This window comes from Chaetura pelagica, unplaced genomic scaffold (assembly GCF_000747805.2).
Source record: "Chaetura pelagica isolate M959 unplaced genomic scaffold, ChaPel_1.0 scaffold841, whole genome shotgun sequence".
NCBI lineage: Eukaryota > Metazoa > Chordata > Aves > Apodiformes > Apodidae > Chaetura > Chaetura pelagica.
This window is the reverse complement of record NW_009951973.1, coordinates 193,298-212,775: the sequence shown is the minus strand read 5'-3', so window position 1 is coordinate 212,775 and position 19,478 is coordinate 193,298. Positions and strand designations below refer to the sequence as shown.

Sequence of the window (19,478 nt, the reverse complement as noted above, 5' to 3'; positions counted from 1 at the left end):
TGTTATGGAAGCTAAACATCTCAGCTTCTGTCACCCTGTTTGTCATATCAGATTTGGTTCTCACAGGATAATCACAGAGTGGTTCTGACATTACAACAAAAAACATGAATTTACTGTTTCTTGTCATATGATGTAGAAGATTTAACCAAGATGTCATTAGACAGCTTTGTCAGAGTCAAGCAACCTAAATGTGCTGATTAAAGCTGAAAAGTTAATCATCAGGCAGTTTGGGGAAGGAGTTTGGCAAAAGGGAGATAGCTCCATGAGAGTCAGAAGTGGTATCTGGGAGAGGACTCAAGGATGGAACCTCTGGAAACTCCTTCTCAAGGAGGTGAGGAAGAGAGAAATATTTTAGCTTGAGAGAGCACTATGAAGTGGACCTAACTGTGAGTTCATCACTCCTTTCTCCAGGGCTGAGAGAAGGGAGGAATGAGGAGACAGAAGCCAGCCAGTCTGTCTCAAACAAAGGAGCTCCAACTGAAATCATACTTTGTCTTAGCCAAAAGGAAGAGAGACGGAGCTAGATGAGCCAATGTAATCAAGGATTATCTTTGCTGCTAGGTGTATTCTCAACAGTGTACACTGTTGTTTTACAGCTTTTAGAGGTCCATTGATAACAATCTATGAATTTTAAACACATACACTCCCTTATCCTGAAACTTCGTCTTTTGAGAAGGCTGAGTGATCTTACATAATAAAGGGGACTGAAGCTTATAGTTGAATTATTTAAAAACCTGAGCAGGTATTTGGTTATATAAAAAACCTAACTAATCTGTTCAAGGAAAGATGCCTTGGTGGCTTGAGAGCTTGACAACACTAAACACTAGCAAAAATATAAGATAAAGCTTTCTCCCTGCATGTCTTGTAACCTCTTTCATAACTGCTGTGGTTGCAAGACCGGCTACAACTTCTATTGCAGGAATCATATTTTTAGAGTCTTTAAATATACACAATCAGACCGTATTTTATGACAACCAGGGAACCTGCAACAACCTTAAAACTGAACCAAAGATGGTGGTGATTCTGGCTCTTCTTAAAACACAATTTACTGATATTTCATACTGCACCTTGTTATCAAAGAGGTGCCAGCCTTCTGCACACCCACCCATTGGTGGTGGTGAAGTAGGAGCAACAGTCGGACGAACAGTATAGTTAAGCCTTTCACAGATGAATAACTCAAGACTGCCACAGTTGAGATCATTCCATGTACCTGAAAATCATTTAAAACAAAACAACAACAACAAAAAAAAAAAGAAATGCAGCTAGGACTGGGATAAAAAGTCTTCTTTCCTAAAGCGAATATACTGCAGGCAGTAGAACTGGTGACTGTATTTGTATTTATCCCTCTCAGATATTATGCATATTTTTCATGTATGTTCCTTAGAAATATTCATGTTACCAGCAAAATTCAGAATACAAATATTTTTTCTGAGAATAGAAATATTTTAATATTGAAAACCCATAGCGTTTCCAAAGGGCAGTTTTAGCTCAAATGCTTAATTCACCTAAGATCTGTAAAATCTCTGGGATCACTCCATCTATAATAAAGTACTTTGCCCGTGTTACCTTACTACCTGAGTTCTGTAATCTTCTCAGTATCTTTTCTCCCCATAAGCATATGACAGATCAAGAACAAATTAGAAAATGGCGTTCATTTCATTAGCTGCAGATGGTTTCAAGGTAATTATCTACAGCAGAGCTAATCACACCTTATGGAGATATTCTCATTATAATTCAGTGAAGTTAAGGACATAATTCATCTTCTCCTAAGGAAACTCTCCAAAACAAGACATATTTACTCTGTAAAAATGTTCATGCCATTTTATTGATCTCTAACAGAGTCCAGGAAAATCACCTGAGCTATACATTTTGAGAGTAGAAAGTTTGCAAGCAGAAGAGATTAACTGCTCCAGAGAAGACTAAAAGCTTGGCTAGTGTAAGCACAATTACTTTCAACTCTCTGTATTAAAGGATATTTGCATTTATCACCCCAAGCTTATGCCCACTGTGCAGACTGAATAATGTTACAGCACCCACCTGTTTGGGTATACATGACCACACAGTTCTCATCATTATTTGCAAAATTCGGTTCGTTGGGAGCCCAGGCAACATAGTTCACTGGAGTTCCATCCATCCACCTGAAAGAAGTAATTTGGGGAAATAGCAATTCTTAGTTGAGTTAGTTAATATTTCTTTGTAAAGGTCATTCTAGATCTTTGTATTTTCCTCTACCCTAGCATACAAATGTGTTCTCTGGTAAAAGAAAACCAAGACCCTCCACACAGAATTAGTAAAAAATATCTTTATATCAACTGCCTACTCTGTTGACCCAGACAAGGTCTGAACAAATTATCTCAGCTGGTGGTCCCAGCCTTTCTTGGCCTCTGAGGATTGAAAGCCTGCAGGAAACACCAGTGTAGCACTGTACCTAGCTTTCTCTGGAGTGCAGAAACAGAAACCTGAGCCTTTTTTCATAATTTCCGGGCTGCAAAAGCAGTAGCATAACATCTTGTAGGTTATGAAAGAGTCTTGAACCACATATTGGGGACCATTTTGTTAAACACAGGAAATCTGTAATATTATACAGCTATTGCTTCAGTGGTGCCACAACCATCTCTTAGTTTGGTGGCCACAAATTTATTCTCAAAAAAGTAGCCAAGAGAAAAGTGAAAAAACCATCAGCGTACTGGAAAGAGGAAAGTCAAGTGGAGAATCTGCCAAGACTGAGAGCCTTCAGAGAGCATAAGGTCAAGGGTAATTTAGTGTTTTCCCAGGTTAGGAGACTAAGCAACCAGATACATGTTTTTTCAAGTAAACTACAAATAAGGAATCCAACAGGATGCCTTGTTGCTTCCACGTGCAAATCTCCTGAGTCAAATAGGGAAAACAGTACATAGTAGTCTGGGTGAATTAACATTATGACAAAGAGCAATACTATCATCCAGAAGGGAGGAAAATGAAACTAGTAAGGGAGTAAGGGAGAACTGACAAGTAACAGTGTTTTCTGAGCAGTGGATGACATGTAGAAAGCAGGAGCTCCAGGAGATGAGACTATCCAGTCTCTGTGGCTTGGTGCCAAGAAAGGCTGAAATTAAGAGACTGAGGCTCACTGGACCAAGCTTCAAATCCCAGAAGAAAGCACTAGAAAAAGAAGTGGGAGGGAGGGGCAGGGATGGAGGTAGAGAAGAGTGACGTATAATGTATATGCACTCCAGGGTTTGGGTTGTTGTTTTGTTCTTTTGATCAGTTCAATATTCAGTAACCTTTGCAAGAACCATCTGGAACATGCTAGAGATCTCCAATCAATTTTACCTTTCATCTAACAAGGAAAAGGGGATGACTCTGCACTGACAGTGAGTGACCATCTCAGCCTCACAACACAAAAACAGAGTATAGAGCCAAAAGAAAGAAAAATAGATAGTGGAAATATGATGGGAACATTTCCCTAAGGAGATTAATTGCATTTTAAAACTTTATATCCAGACACGGCTGCAGGAAGATTTTGTCAGTCATTGAACTTCTACAGTTTCTTGCAGACAACCATGCCAAATATTCACACAATGGTTTGGGTAGGAAGGGATCTTAAAGATCATTCACGTTATGAGTCTTAATTTGCTTTTACTTACCGGAATGTCTTATCAAGGCTCACACTTAAGCCAATATAGAAGGCATTTCCCCAGTCTTTGTAGAAAGCCTAAAACCCAAAAAGTAAAAAATTTCATGAGCAAAGAAACAAATTTCAAATAAAATAAGCAGGCTCTCAAAAACTGCTTTAGTTTGAGTTGTATCATAGGGAGTTGCTGGAATTGTGTGTCTCAACTGCAAAATTTTCCTCAAATTTCCAGTATTTAAATTTCAAAAAAAAAGTAAAACAGCAGAAGGGTATGAAAGGTAAATGGAGCAAAACGTTATGATAAGAAGATAAGAACCAACTCTAAAGCAAGCTAAAAAATAAAACAATATTTTTAAGAGTGTTAGGAAAACATAATGGGAACTTGCCAAAAAGGCTACAAATGGTGGAGTTTGGTATTTAGTCATGTGGAGGAAATTTGTTTTTAAATATATAAAATTATTTCCAAAAGACAATATAATCAGAAGCTTATTCTCTTACTATTAGAAAATATTCTGGCCTAAACCTTTTAATAAAAATCTGAAAATTGTTTTTACAAAAATAAATAAATAAATAAATAAATATTGAATTATGTGAAGAAAATTAGTTGGAAAACAATACGTGCTCAGTAACTGTAGCTTCCAGCTAAACAGAGCCAGGTTTTTGAAAACTGCAGCCTAAACATGTTCTTGAAAAGAAGCTGACGACTTGTCTACATGTAGCAATTTATCAAAGTATGATGGTAAAGCTCTTAAGCAGACAAATTCATACAAGGTGGCAGTGATTTCTTATATATTTTTTAAGATGGGGACCACTTTCCAGTATTTCACAAGCCAGCTGAAAAAGATGACTCAGTGCAGGACAGAGCAGGTTTGGCTGTTTTCATTTTTTAAGTAAAACATATTTCTTACATATTTCCAAACAAAATTTTTTTCACTTTCACTCTCAATGACAGCAAGGTCACCACCATGCTTCTTGCAAAAGTCTCTGGCTTTTTCCATAGGCACTCGCTCCTTGCTGAAGTAGTATTCCTTGTGCTTATATATTATCCAGTCATCTTCACTAACAACATACTCATACTCTGCAAAGTAAAACATTAAGCAGTCTGTAGTAGAAATTACCATTATTGCATGATCAGTCATTTCTGTTATTGGAAATACAAGACTTACTGAATGTGGAAGTAGGTTCTGGCTTCAGTGTTGCTCCTGCAATATAAATCAATATCTGAGTATAATATTTTTCTCAGACATCTCTCAATCAAATATATTTATGCAGTTGATAGCATTTTAATTCCAAGTAATAAAATTAATCTTAAGGGTTACTCAGTATGCTTATTTTTGTCACAGAATTTCTTAGCATATCTGAAAAAAAATGTTACACTCAGCAAAATACCACATAAGAACTGATCACAAATTAAGCTTACAGAAATTATGCCCTAAGTCACCCTGGTGTAATTCACTTCCTCAACATTCTGCATATACATCCCAAATGTACACATGTATTTTATGGATTAATTCACACTTTTATTTAAATTAAAATATATGAAATGTTTCCTTGTGCCTGATGGCACAACTGGCTCTAATACTTGCAGATAATGTGATCTGACCTGGAAAGGATGTTATTATCTGTCTCTAAAAGTTGCTTCAGGATGAAAGTTTTCTTACCTTTTTTTATTTGGCAGACATAGTCCTGGATATATTCACAAAATAAATCATTCCACATCATATAATTGTAAGTACTGAACACGCCACATTTTTCATTACCATCATAATTGTTTGGTTCTCCATCTACCCATTTTTCAAAATTTACCTGTAGTGGAAACACAGCTTTGTTACTATTCCTTTTATAGTTAAACAATTGTCTTATACCATCGTGTTAAAGTATGTACTTCATTTATTTTCATGATCCATCCTGTGCTTTGGTGCCAGACCTTCTAAGGAGAACAAGGCCATTGCCTAGCATAGTGATTCATCTGTGTCTTCATAAGCCACGTTAGTAAGCCAAGAAGTTGTTGCCGTTGTTGTTATTAGGAGAGATTAAGTTCTGTCAAGCTCTAGAAATAATTATCTAAGCATCTAATTATCTAATTATCAAATTATCTAATTATCTATTCCTCTGCCCCTGAGTTGGTTTTCTTACTCTGATGTTTCAACCTGAGAAAATCCATCAGTGCTACCACATGGACTTGGGCCTTCAGACAGCAATGGCAACAAAGCCTAACTTATCTAGACATAGACATTTGTTTTTAATAGTAAATGACAAATTAGAATATAGAAATTAGTACAACCAGATTTGCTTAAATACTCTAGATGTCATACTGTTATCTATAGCTAAGAACTATCAAAAAAAGATAAAAAAACTAATTCCTAGAGAGGAAACAGGTGTAAAGATTTCTAAGCCCTTGTGGCTTGTATAGGAGGAGCTGTGAGAGCTGTCTACCAAGATATACATGGAAAATTAGACACAAAGCTGGAACACTAAGTTATTTACTCACTGGTGAGCCATCACTCCATACAAATCCACCGTCAGATTCTAAGGCATTTAAACCCATCCAGTAAGATGAGTGATGATAACTCTCCCTTCTGAATGAATGCAGATAACGACAATTAGAACCAGTGTGAAACAAAGGAGAATATATATCATTACATTAGTATCAGAGTTTTAATGCTTGAAGGAACATTTTAAACAGGCATTTGAAGCAATTATGCAATTGCCATGTGGAGAAAAACACACTGGCACTGCACGTGACAGGAAGCAGTGAAACACAGAGCTTCATGAGAAGGATCACAGATGTCATGAGTCCATAAATACTAGGTTAAATGAAAATAGTTGCACCAAGTAGCTTAGGCATCTTAATTCAGATCTGTCTGTACTTACAGGCTTGATTTAAATATTTATATAAGAACATCAATAGGTCATGCTTTCCTTAGTCTCCTAATTTTTCCCTTAAATAAGGAAAGAAAGCAACACAAACTATTCCCTTAAACAAGAGTATTTCATCTACTGATCAACTACTAACAAGCTCAAAAAGATGAGTTTTATCCCCTTGAACTAAACTTAGCTGAAACCAATTCCAATGATCCTTTTTCATTTTTGTGCATGTTCAGGCTACTTGAACACATACCACCACCGTTCCAAAGGCCTGCCAAGAAACCCATTTGCTGACCTCTTTCTACCCGTTTCCTTCTGCCACTTCACAAGGATATACACCATCTTTGCAAAGCAGAAATTGGTCGCCAAAATTCCTTTATGTCTTTCAGAAAGATAATTTTTAATTATTTTTTCCTATATTTAAACAAGGGATACTTACAAGTCAACCATTAGTTTTTGTTCTTCTTCACTGTGGATACATGCCAAATCTCCTCCAATAGCTCTGCAAAAATCTCTTGCACCAAACCATGTTTGCATTTTCTCCCTTCCTTCCTGAAAAATCTATTAAAAATGAAAAATTTTCCAGTAAGGTTTATCACAGAAAGTAAGTAACAGAATTCTCAGCTTCTATCTTTCTTCTGGGCTCCTGGGCTCTAGTTTTATCACTTATTGTTTAATCATGCAACTATAATTATCCACCTTCCATACATACCAAACTATATTCTCATTTGAAATGACAAGTGTTTACAATCAGAAATTAAGCACCTACTTTGAAGCAGAAGCTGCTGTAAGGAGTGGATTGCCACCCCTCTGGGCACGATGGGGGAGGGGTCGTCGCTGGAGGTGGGGGGGGAGTCACTCCCTTCACCAGCTGCTTGCAGAGAAACATGTTTTTTTCTTCACAGTTCAAAATATCCCATAATCCAGCTGAAGTTCCTGTTGTCATGGCCACACAGCCTGATTCCTTTCCTTCATGAAACACACAATTTTTAAACCTTGTTGATAAAAATCTGCACCTTCTCAAAGCATATGCTGCTTACTTAAGAATGGCCTATCCCCACTGTGTTTCGATAGCTCAGAGGAGTTCATGTGCATTTCAGTTAAATTATAAAAGGAAACCCATTATACTACAAATCATTTCTCAAAACCATCAAACAACAAAGAGCAAAGGATCCCAACAGACACATGCAGACACAGGTGGTCTAGTGGAAGGAATTACCACCACCCCTGATTTAATCCCTGTAGTATAAATGGAAAATTGCACTATCATTTCTGCCACTTCATGCCAGAGGAGTTTTTGAACATCTTTTCAGCTTTCAAACCCTTACTTCTTGGGAATCCAGAACAAAAACTCTGTGGCACGTACCAGGCATTCCTACATTCCAGTGAGTGAAGGTGACCGCATCCCCAGAGGCCCACTTGAACACCCCTTCTTCCTCTGTGTCTGAGAGACCAATCCAGAAATGCTTTGCTGGACTGAATCCAATTACAGAAGTAAATAAAGCTTGTTCATATCTGTGAAGAATAAGTACCAAGCTGATGTATCACACTTCATCATAATTTATTCATTTCTTCAAACAGGCAAATCTGGCAAAGTTAAGGTGATTTGTTGGTATGTGGGAAAATATAAGAATGCATGGAAGTGAGTATAATTACTTTACTTCTATCGTTCTAATTGTTATACAAATTAATTTTTATTTTATATTTTGGCAACATAAATCATGTTTAGAACTTAGAGTGATTCTATTCTCCTTTTTTATTGTGCAATGAAGAACACAAGCCAAACAACACTTGTGCGTACATGTTATTCATTCTGTATAAATACGTGCTACAGTGTTTTACTGAGTTTTATGGTAAGGTCTAGATCTTTAAATCTTGTTCCTCTGGGGAAAAGAAATCTACTTTTATTCTAAAAAGAATTAGATTCCATATCTGCCTGTGTCAAAGAAAAGGCTGGAGAGTTCAAATTCAAAAGATACAAATAGTTTCATGTTTATCTGTTTATTTTTAGTTGAATGCATTTCAAACAATTTGACAATTAGGTTTTTTTAGGGGGTTGACTCAGTTTCTTAATTCCTGGAGTCAAAAACAATGCAAGCATGTAGTAGCAATGGTTGAATGCCTGTATTGCAGACATATAAGACCTTGATGTATTTTGTAATACTTCTTCAGTTCTAGCATAAATTTTCTAGCAAACCAGCGGTGTCACACTAAGCACTATGAATAACTGCAAAGTAAGAAGGAATTTCTTTTTGGACCTTCCATCTTGGTTGTGCATACGAAAGGACAAGAATTATGTTTCCATACCTGTCTGTCACCGTAGCCAGGTAACCTTGGTTTTCTTCACAAACTTTTTTTGCATCTGAAAACGTTTTTGGTAGCTGCACCACGAAGTAGCAGTAAAAGCCATGTTTCACCCAGCCCTGTCAGTGCCAACAGCAGAGATGCACAGAGGAGCTGTCAGAGTGTGCAGCACAGAATGCTTCCAAAAGCCCCATTAATACCACGCCCAAAGTCAATATTAATCTCAGAAGCCATGAGAAGTAGAGATGAGGATAATCTAATCTGGCTTTTGCAACCAGAACTTGCCCCTTGACAAAGGACACACAAGGGCTCTTGGCAAGCAGTGAGCTGTGGTTGACTTGGAGCTGGCAAGCAGGCCCACAGCCACTTTGCAGCTCCTTGTGTAAAGCCTGATGTGCTTTCCCTGGGTCTACGTGAAGCTGTTGCAAGAGGCTACAATCTGAAAAACAATCAGCTCTAATACTCCTGCCTTCTGCTACAGATTGATTGAAACAAGAAGTCTGAGTGGAACCCAAGAACAGAGAGTTACATAGTGAAAAAAATACTGATATGCTCTGCAGAAAGCAGCTTTTATGGGTAAAGTGACTGGTTCTGCACTGGGAGAGAGCTGAGTGAAACATGTATGTAAGGGCAGAAAAAAAATAAGTAGATCTGTATTTTAGTTAAATAAATTTTAAAATTCCCCATTGGTCTGAGAAGTATCCATACACATGAATTAACAGTTTTCAAGGGCTCCACTGAGAAGAGTCAAAATAATTTACTTCTGTGATACCATCACGGGAGTGAAAGTAAAATGCAACAACTTCTCACTGCTTTGGTTTTACACTTACTTTTGGGCAGCCTGGGTAAGTAACCTCAGCTTCCCCTGATTCTTCTTCCAAAGGTTTCCTTTTACAGATGTAACCAAGTTTTATTTCACAAGAACTGTCAGCCCAGGATCCATCCTAAGGATGTTAAGAAGAAACCAAAAAAAGAAATGAAATCTAGAGAAATATTCACCATCCTCAGAGAGAATACTTCCCCTCTTCCTATGGTTGAAGTTTTTCAGCTCTCTTCCTTGGCCTGATGCTTTCTCCAAAACCCCCAAATAGGGAACATGATAAAGATAGAGAGAGTCACATATTCGCAGAGGTGTGAGAATTAAGGTTGAGTGTATTAAAGGGGTCGATCAATGGCTGATGACAGCAGGAAGGGAACACTCTGTTCTGCCCTATGCTCACCAGCATAGTATATACCATATTATATTATTGTATTATATTCGTATGACCAGGTGATAACAGCCAGGAAATGCTGGATAAATTAAACATAATGTATGAAAAAAATGTTTTAAGTAATTTTCCATATTACAATATCATTTTAAGCTGAGTATAAAACAAGATGGAATTTTTTGTACCTAATTTTTTGTGTCCTCAGTAAGAGGGGGCTCCAAAGTAGCTCTAATAAATCTATATTTTAGATATTTTAGGGGAAACATAAGAAGATCCTTGCTCCAAGAATCATACGACACAGCTATGTTCAGCCATATTGAATGCGGAAGATGAGTTACTTCAACCAGCTCCAGCCAAGAGATTTATCATAATTGTTCCAGAGCTGACCAGGTCTTGGTGCAGTGCACCATCATACACCTTCCTACATCTGGTGTCCAGTCTCCCTCCAAAATAAGATATTCTGAATATCTGATATATCAGATATTCTGAAGTTCCTAAAAACCTTTAAAACCTCTGTCCCTTTTTTTATTATTTTTTTTTACCTCTCCCTTCATAACAATGCAGTCTGCCTTATTCTGTGTGTGGGTTGGCTCTCCAAGATGCCACTTGGTGTAAGTCACAGGTGTTCCATCACTCCATTCAAAATACATTTGAACCCTGAAGTCATTTAGACCAATCCACAGTTCATCATCTGGCTCTGGGAACACAAATGTAATTGTAGGTATACGTGTGTCTTAAAATGGAACAATCACATCTCACACCCATTTTGACTGAATTTAAAAAAAAAAAAAAAAAATCATTATTACAATTATTAAATTAATAATAGCAACAGTATAATTCCAGATAAAAGGTGACCTGCAGGAATACTCACTGTACCCAAGCTGAGACACTGTAAAACTGTACTCCTCAACATTATGGATACTCGCCAGCTCTCCATCTTCTTTTCTACAGGAAGACTGGGCTGCTTTCCATATTTTGGGTGTTCTGTAAATTCTATAGCAATGACCTGCGTAGGCCACCCATTCCCTGGGGCACTTAAGAGGCTTTAAGTCACCTAAAAAAATATTTCAAACAAGTAATGAGCAAACCTGTTCAGTGTGTTTTTTTCATCAAAAACAAAATTACCTGTACTGACATGAATTTGAAATATTGGGGCACATACTGACAGAGAAGAAGCAAGAATCTAAGGAGCACAAGGAATATATAACAGATCTTTCTAATCCAATGGTGCTGGGAGCAACCAAAAATTCTTTTACAGCATTAAATAAATACTAAATAATTTGGCACTCAAACTTGCAGGGCACAACTTCATTTTAAATCCCCCTCAGGGAGACTCTGGGTGCAGCTACATTTTATGGAATATGTTCTCTTTTCATACACAGGGACTTTATCTTGCTGAACCTTGTTTTTTCTCTGGAAACACCAGGTGCTTGGAGGCCAGTTGGAATTGCTGAACAGCCCAAACCATCTATCAGAGAGCCCAGACACATGTTATACCAGACATGTCAGAATTCCCCGCTGCAGAGAAATGCCAGAAACTTTGTTCAGCAGCTATTTCTTGATGTGAATTTGGTATGGCCAATCACCTTCTACTGCTTTGAAGGCTCACTTGGTCTGCACCAATCAAGTTAACTGGAGAGGGCAGGATGTGCACCCAAATTGGAGTGTGATCAACCACATTGCTCAGTGCCCCCTGGACATGATTTTGACCTGTCCAACTTGCATTCCCCTGGGCAACACCCAGCCATGGTTTGCAGGTTAACATGGGTCAGAAGCCATTCCCAGTAAGCTGTCTGGATTCTGTCAGAATGTACAGAATACCAGCTGTGCTGTGTCTTTCATCCCTCAAGCCAGAGAATAATCTTATGTACTGGTATATAAGTAGTTGAGGGAGTTACTGTAGAGTTAGCGACATGCTGGGAATTCCCAAGTGAAGTAACTGCACATCATTTTCTCCACATAGATAAGGCCTAGTTTGTTTCAGGTGGGAAACACAACTTGAAAAAGGTGCTAAAGCCATATTTTGATTTTTTCCTTTCAGAACAGAGCAAAATTGGTCACAGAGAGCAGGGTGAACATTAACTGTGGCTCACATCTTTTTGCAGAACACATCTTTTCAGATTATGGGATATTCATCAGTGTCTTGAGGTCTGGATAGCATGACCAAACACATAATTCTGCCTTATTTGTATCCTGTGATCTTTTCAAGATGATTAACAACATCTACACATCATGTGTAACACGAGCCAGAAAATTAGTCTTCTCAATGTTAGACTAAGGTCAACAAGTACAACCCTCTTATTTTGAAAAGATACTTTCTTCTCATATACGTATGAGTATTTCTCACTCACTGCAAAAATAGCCTTCTTTTTTTGACCCACTTACCTGAGGCAACAGTTGAGGAATCTGAGGAGGAGTTTCTCTTTTGGCAGATATATCCCAGTTTCCTATCACATGCCTGGTTTTCCCATTTGCCATTCCTGCCTTGGAAGGTTCCACATATTTTTCCAGATTCCACAGAAGGATTTCCTTTAGGAAAGAGGCACAACATACAGAGAATCCCTCTGTTAACACTGAAAATGTCCATCTCATCACAGCAAGGAATGCACAAGTCTTTTGCAGCTGCAAAGCCACTGGCATATTATTCTTTACAATGATAATTCCTGAGAGAGGAGATGAGAGAACACCACTGGGATGGCCAAGAGGGCCGACATTTGAAAGATCAGACTTGCTCTTCTCTCATGCACTGCTTAGAAAGACATGCTCCGTGTTTGTACTGCAGTGTGCTGTCCTGCAGCATAGAGGAAAAATAAATATCTTTAAATAAAGTTTTAATAAAAATTCCTTATGGGGCTGTACTATTGCAAACAACTCAACATCCTTCACTACTAAACACTGAGCATGTAATGCATACTTAATTCCACAGGTGTGCTTGTCCTTTGGATTTCCCAGTATTCACAACAGCTATTCTGAAAATATGTAAATGACAACATGCAAGATGGTGACTTAGATCCTAAGAAAAGAGTAGAAACTTACTAAGACAATGTGCATCATACAAATGTCATACACAGTAACTGAGAAGAGCAATTGAAAATATTTGTAATGCAAATATGAAAATATTAGTAATATTTCTTTTCAGTTGTTTGTTTTTCTTTACATTCTCTTTGTATAATTTGTTTTGTTTGAATAATATGCATTATGAGAAAACTGTCAGTAGAAAAAAATAAAGAATGAGCTATAGATTTATTTTTTTTCAGGGAAATTCAGAATTAAGAGAGATCCACCTCCAGTGTGATCTCTGTTCATGTCATATCCTTCCTTTACCATAATCACTGACTCGTAGAATGGTTTGGATTGGAAGGGACCTTATAGATCACCTAGATCCACCCGCCCTGCATTTGTCTGTGAGAATTCTATTAAACCAAAGGAATTAGGTAACATTAATTTAGGTAAGATTGGCCCAGATGCTGATTATAATTTCAGAAAAGTGCATTTACCTGGAGCCCAGTTTAGGTATCTGAAAGGTCTGCCCCCAGTCCACTGCCAGCCACTGTCAACTGGACTGAACAGACCAATCCAGAGCTTCGCGTTGATACCCACGTCACTAGTGAGCCCTAAGTGGCCAAAAGAAAGGAACAGTCAAGTGATTAAATGCCTCTGATTTTGTCAGTTATTCAATAAACTTGAAATAAAATTTTAAAGCATGAAAAAACGTATCATACTAGCATTTTTTTAAATATAGGTTTGATTTTTTCCCCTAGTCTAATACATTTTTTGTGAGACAGTGACAAGATTTTTTAAGAATGTCACTAAGGCCTGTTTTGACAAGGTACATATAAGTATCCATGTTAAAGCTCTTGAAGCTGACCTATGTTTTAATCATATGCATTAATATTTTTGTTAGGGTTTTTCACTTTACCTAATAAAAACATTTCTTCATGAAGGTCTGTGACACTTAATAATCCTGCATTCTGCTGCTGGCAGCTTTTTCTTGCTTGATGCCATGTCAAAAGAGATTCTGCATTTATCTGATAGTGAGTTTCTGTCACAGGATTTGTTTTCCAGAGGTCATTGTGGATGGTGTCTATAAAACACGATGACAGCAGCTTGACAAGATAATCATACTTGGTAAAGCAGAAAATAAAATCTTCATTTCAGGCTAAAACCATGTAACTGTATGATTTGCTAAGTTTTTGCACAAAATTTGCCCAACATAGATACTTTGTCCATTCAGTTTTAATAATATATTAATAACATAAGGAATTCTTTCTCCTTTAAACCTATTTTTTCTACATTCACCCTGTTCCTTTTTATTTATATAACTCATCATATTCATATACTCCTCTCACAGTTCAGTCTACATTATTCCACTCACTGGTATATTCTACCTATATATAAACATTTTCCTATTCCCTGTACAGAAAATTTTGTTCTCCACATCCGTTTCTTGCTGTAGGACCCATCTTTCCCTCTCCCAGACCTCCCAGCATGACAGAAACAAAGATTTCCAATCAGATGTGAAGAATGGGTAAAGGGGTAGGGCTTTTTTGCTGGGTTTACTTGAAAGCAGTGTTGGGTGATTTGTGGGTATAAGGAGCACCAAAGACAGGTGAAGGTCACTGCATGTCCTGCACCTTCCATTCACGCCAGCACTTCTGTTCTCTGCTCCATCCACCCTATGATAAACCACCATCATCTCATCTTCCTCATGTCCTCACCCATTGCACTTCTTTCTGCCTTTTATTTTCCCTGACTTCCTTCTCACCTAGTCCTAGAGATTTTGTTTTGTCTCCCTTTTTTCCATCAGTCCCAGTCACAGCATTTACAATACACCCATATGTACCAGTACAAGGAGCACTTTAAGACTACTTCTCATCTCAGCTGGACAAACAACATGAGTGAAGAGCAGATGTCTTGATTTACCATTGCATAGCTCACCAGGGAACTGGGCTAGCAAGAGTCCAGCTGGCTGTCCAATACTACTTCTACATTCTGAGGAGATTTGACCATGAGAGTGGATGAAACCTTTGCTTTCCTGAAATCTTTATAAACAAATTACCTTTTAGGGGACAATTTCCAAAAAGTTGGTCTTTATCAAAATCTGAAGAAGTTGCACACCAGAGAGATCCTGGATTGACACTCCGAGGGATGCACTCAGCGTACCATTTACCATTGTACTTAAAAGGGAACACGCAAGGTGCACCAAAGGCATTTCCTCTCAGTGTATAGATATCTACAGAGAGAAATGTAGAGTAATAGTACCTTGTTGTCATCAGATATTCACCACAGTGTCTGCTAGTAGGCAGTTCTCTATGGGCACAGCTGAGTTGTGCAAGAGTTCAACACATCAGTACTTCATTACTACAAAGCCTTCCAAGGCTGTTGTGCTAATTAGAAATTACTATGGCAAGATATTTAGAATTTAAACTCCCAAACAACACACGTATTTGGTCCTCACACTACTTTCTGTCTATTTTTTCTTTTCATTGTTAACTGGACTACTGTGTCAGAGGTGCTTTTGATTCAGCTTCTCCCACTATGTACATATTTCTGACATCAGATGGTGTTAGGGATCCTTTTTTTTTTTTTTTTACCCTGTATGGTTGAAGAGGCTTGGAAATGAGATACCAGAGTATTTTGTTAGTCTTCATAAGAGCAAGTTTTGTTTAAGTTTTCAAGTGATTCTATTGGGAAGTGAACCTCCCATCTCTATGCAGCCTAATTTGCTGCTGTCTGAACAAAATTATGAGAAATTTCATTCCAGTTGGAACTGTTGTAGGCATGGCAAAATATCAATCCCTTGTTATTTAACTTCCCACCCTGCCTGTGGGATGTCCACTGTACATAGCCCAAGAATGAAAATAATGCAGGAAAAGGAGATCTGACTCTCCAGTGGTCCTTTTTCAGGGTGTTAGGTCTTATTGACTCTTAAACCATTGAGCACTGCTTTCCTACTGCTTTTTTATACTTCTTCCTCTTGCTGGGCCTGTGAAAACTAGCCAGACACTGTTAAAAGTGGGTTGCATCTATGTTAACTAGAAATTAACTTCTTAGGGATAGTACTTGGTCATACCAAATAATGGCAAAAATACATACTTAGACACAGCAGAATCACCACTTCTACAAATTGATCACACCTATTTTGAAACACAGATTTCCACCCACTGTTGCTGTACAAACAGAATTCCCATTATCCCTTATGATAGGCCTTTCTATTTTTCATAGGCCTTTCTATTTTTATTCTTTCATCTGACAGAATTGAACTTCCCAAGTAAAGCATAAATGTATAGAGTCATATTTGCCTTGCATTTCTACTATCTGTAGTCAGCTCTGCTACTGATGTCAATGTAAGGAAAGGGTTGCTGCATGCTAAGCACGTGGTGGAATGCTTTGTAAGTAGGGGCAGGCAAGTTACCTAGAAACAGAGATTAATTTTCAGTACTCACCCTCGTAGGGCTGGGAGCACACACTGTCTGCAGTTCCATGGATTTTCCATCTGCTCCCTTTGGCCGATAATTTGGTCAACTTGACTTTCTTCCCCTTCTCTTTGCCATAGATGAAAAATAAATCCTTGCCAGGGGTTGCAAGCATCTCATCTTTACATTCCCACCGCTGAAGCTCCTTTGTCTTGTTACAGGGTTCCAACACAATGGCAGCCTCATCCTCCTTGGAGAGTACTCCCAGGCACAGCTTGAGTGCCATGCTCAGCAGGTGCGTGGCCGAGACCCAGCGGAACTTCTGAAACTCGTTGTGCTGATCACAAGAGGTAGTTATGACTGAGCTAGAGTTTTGAGCTTGGGCACAGAGCTTGCTGTCTTCATTATAGATTGAAAATATTCCACTATCTACAAATTTAAATGAGAATGCAAACATCTGAGGAGATACTTTGTAGGAGATAAGTGATTTGCTTGCTATTTGACAGTCTGCTACAAGAAAAATTTAATGCATAGAGTCTATAGAGAAAGAAACCAAGCGGAGTTAATCATCACTATGAAGAATAATCATAAAAATGTGCTTAAGATACAAGGCAACACACAAGCTGAAAATAAAGCTATTTCAAGAAATTGCTCTTTTTCTCATCCCTTCTTAAATCACACTGTTCTCAAAATAACATTATGTCCTGGTTTGAGCCAGGATGAAGCCAATTTTTCTTTTTGTTGATTTTTTTTTCCTTCAGTAAGCTTTCTTGTAACTAGCAACAGTGTGCTCTGCTAGGCTGATAAGACAGTGGAATGTTTTTCTAACTACTGAGGCTTCAAGGCCGCACCTGCACTCTGCCGGCTCAGACACTATGGGGAGATCTGTGACCCCCCCGTAGGAGGCTGAGTTAGATGGACAGCAAAATTGGCCAAAGATATTCCATTCCATATATCTACGTAAGCTCAGAGGAAGGTCAGAGATCACAGAAGACAACTTCCTTCCTTTTTCTTCTCCCCTTCTCTTCCGTCCATGGCTGGCGTCCAGGGAGGACTCTGTTCATCCATCACCGTCGATCCTCAGGCTTGATCTCTTGTGACCCCCATAACTCTCTGCTTTCTCCAGCAGCAGCTTCGGGATTCCTCGGGACTCTTCCCAGTTCAGGGAAGTGCTGTGGGAGTTGCTGGGGTGGGGGGAGGCGAGAGGCTTTTGCCCATACCTGAATCTATCTGTATATAATTGTATATATTTTCTTGTATGATTCATTAGTGTTTTAATTAAAGCTGTGTAGTTTAGTTTTCAATCCAGCCAAGTCTCTCTCTTTTTCTCTCTCTCCTTCCCTACCTGGGTTGGGGGGAGGGGGGATCGAGAGCATTGTTGTCGGACCTAAGTCAAACTGTGACACATTAAAAATTGACCTTTATTAAATTTCATGAATTCTTCAAACACAACATATTAAACAGGATTTAGTTTTCTAAGTAAAAAAAGACTTTTTGCTTTAGAGCTATTAAAAATGGTTCACACACTCAAAATTCAACCAATTTTACTTTGACTCAGAATGACATTGGTGTTTACAGCTCATCAGGCAAGTGGGGTGTTCTTCATTTTTGGTTAGTTGTTTTGGAAATATGTGGCAACTGCGCAACTGAGTTAAACTTGTGAGTTTCTCAGGAGGAAAGCTGCAACTTGCAGCATTATCACTTCAGTTGTGAGCACAGCTAAGCTAAAAGTATCCTAAGTGCCATTAATAGCTACACTTGTAAATAGAAATGTGAGACACTGCAGAAGAGGGTTGTGTTTCTTCAGACCATTCAAAAAATGGGCACAATTCAGCCTTCTTCAAACCCTGACCTTTTATGCAGTTCACCTTGCATCCCTTATCTCCCTTCTAAGTGACAGCAACATCACCAACTCACTCTGCTGTGCCATTAAGCTTGACTGCCACCCAAGGATTCTTGCTGGAGGCAGAATAGTTGAATGAGGCTTCATAACCCCCCACATTTTAGAGCTGCCAAGGAATGATCACACAGCCTCTGTGACATTTCTCTGAAAGCCTGCAGACCTGAACAGGTCAGATGGCATTTCCCCTGGCACAGCTTTCCTGCTGCAGTTGTTCTTGAGGAGGTTAGCAGAGGATGAGTGAGGGCCAACTTGATGTCTCTCAAAAACATGCACAGAAGGAATTAACGGATTAGATCAGCTTTGGCTAGTCCTTGCTGCCATTCAAGCAATAGCACTGCAGTCCTGCAGTTCTCTAGCTGGGAGCTCCCTGTGTGCAAAAGCTGCAGACACAGACTAATTTGTTTTCCTCTCAGCAGTAGGAGAGTTTGAAATGTAAGGTCCTGAAGCTGTCAGCTTGGAAACAGGATTCTTATATGCAACAACCAGCATGCTATAGTCTATATGAGCTAAGAAACTCAAGGCACATACCTGCCAGCAGTTCTGTGCACACTAAGAGAACACTGCCCTGAACATCTGAGCAATTCTGACCTCCATTGGAGTAATTTCAGATGAGCTTTTGTCTGAATTTAGCAGGCTGATTTTCAAGTATCAGCATAATCAATGCTACACTCACACCTGTTAGTGTATTTCTTTCATTCATAAATCTTGAAAACTGAGTTAAGGAAGCAAAATTCCTATATAATACCACCAAATTCAAGAGTTTAATAAAGCTGTTTCAAATTACATGCTGTGTACAGATCTAAGCTCACTGTACAAAAAGGAGGACATCAGGAAAACACGAGAAAGAACTTACAAATCTCCATGATCAGCAGGGGACAAGGACTTACCAGACATTTGAAGAGATGTGCTAAAGGAAAAAAGAAAAATCAGGAGCAGGTAGACAGCCATGGCCAAATGTTTCACTCCTTTCTCCCCTTCACCTCAAATTGATGCTGAAGAGCAAATCTATGAGTTGCAAGAAAACTGTCCTGCACTGAAGCAGATTAACCAATCCTTTCCAGTTTTTAAGACCCAACAGATACAGGGAAGTTCTGAGCTGCAAATAAGGAACTGCATTATGTCACATGAGTAATTTTGAAATAATACATTAATGAATAAACTTTGCC

The 19,478-nt window shown here is 38.5% G+C and overlaps 1 protein-coding gene across 1 annotated transcript in view; it reads right to left on the bottom strand.

The window, feature by feature from the left end:
* Positions 1-19,260, bottom strand: part of LOC104391889 (macrophage mannose receptor 1-like) — a 31,238-nt gene extending 11,978 nt beyond the window's left edge. Inside the window, exons 1-20 of the mRNA XM_010001240.1 lie at positions 19,196-19,260; positions 16,440-16,834; positions 15,053-15,226; positions 13,913-14,077; positions 13,491-13,607; positions 12,379-12,522; positions 10,865-11,047; positions 10,536-10,690; positions 9,616-9,729; positions 8,789-8,904; positions 7,848-7,996; positions 7,251-7,450; positions 6,921-7,042; positions 6,105-6,192; positions 5,275-5,419; positions 4,780-4,815; positions 4,522-4,691; positions 3,627-3,694; positions 2,038-2,138; positions 1,068-1,210 (exon numbers count right to left, since the gene is read on the bottom strand). Of these exons, the coding sequence (XP_009999542.1) occupies positions 1,068-1,210; positions 2,038-2,138; positions 3,627-3,694; positions 4,522-4,691; positions 4,780-4,815; positions 5,275-5,419; positions 6,105-6,192; positions 6,921-7,042; positions 7,251-7,450; positions 7,848-7,996; positions 8,789-8,904; positions 9,616-9,729; positions 10,536-10,690; positions 10,865-11,047; positions 12,379-12,522; positions 13,491-13,607; positions 13,913-14,077; positions 15,053-15,226; positions 16,440-16,834; positions 19,196-19,260 (2,850 nt within the window). The remainder of the gene's footprint in view (positions 1-1,067; positions 1,211-2,037; positions 2,139-3,626; positions 3,695-4,521; positions 4,692-4,779; positions 4,816-5,274; positions 5,420-6,104; positions 6,193-6,920; positions 7,043-7,250; positions 7,451-7,847; positions 7,997-8,788; positions 8,905-9,615; positions 9,730-10,535; positions 10,691-10,864; positions 11,048-12,378; positions 12,523-13,490; positions 13,608-13,912; positions 14,078-15,052; positions 15,227-16,439; positions 16,835-19,195) is intronic.
* Positions 19,261-19,478: the final 218 nt, after the last annotated feature.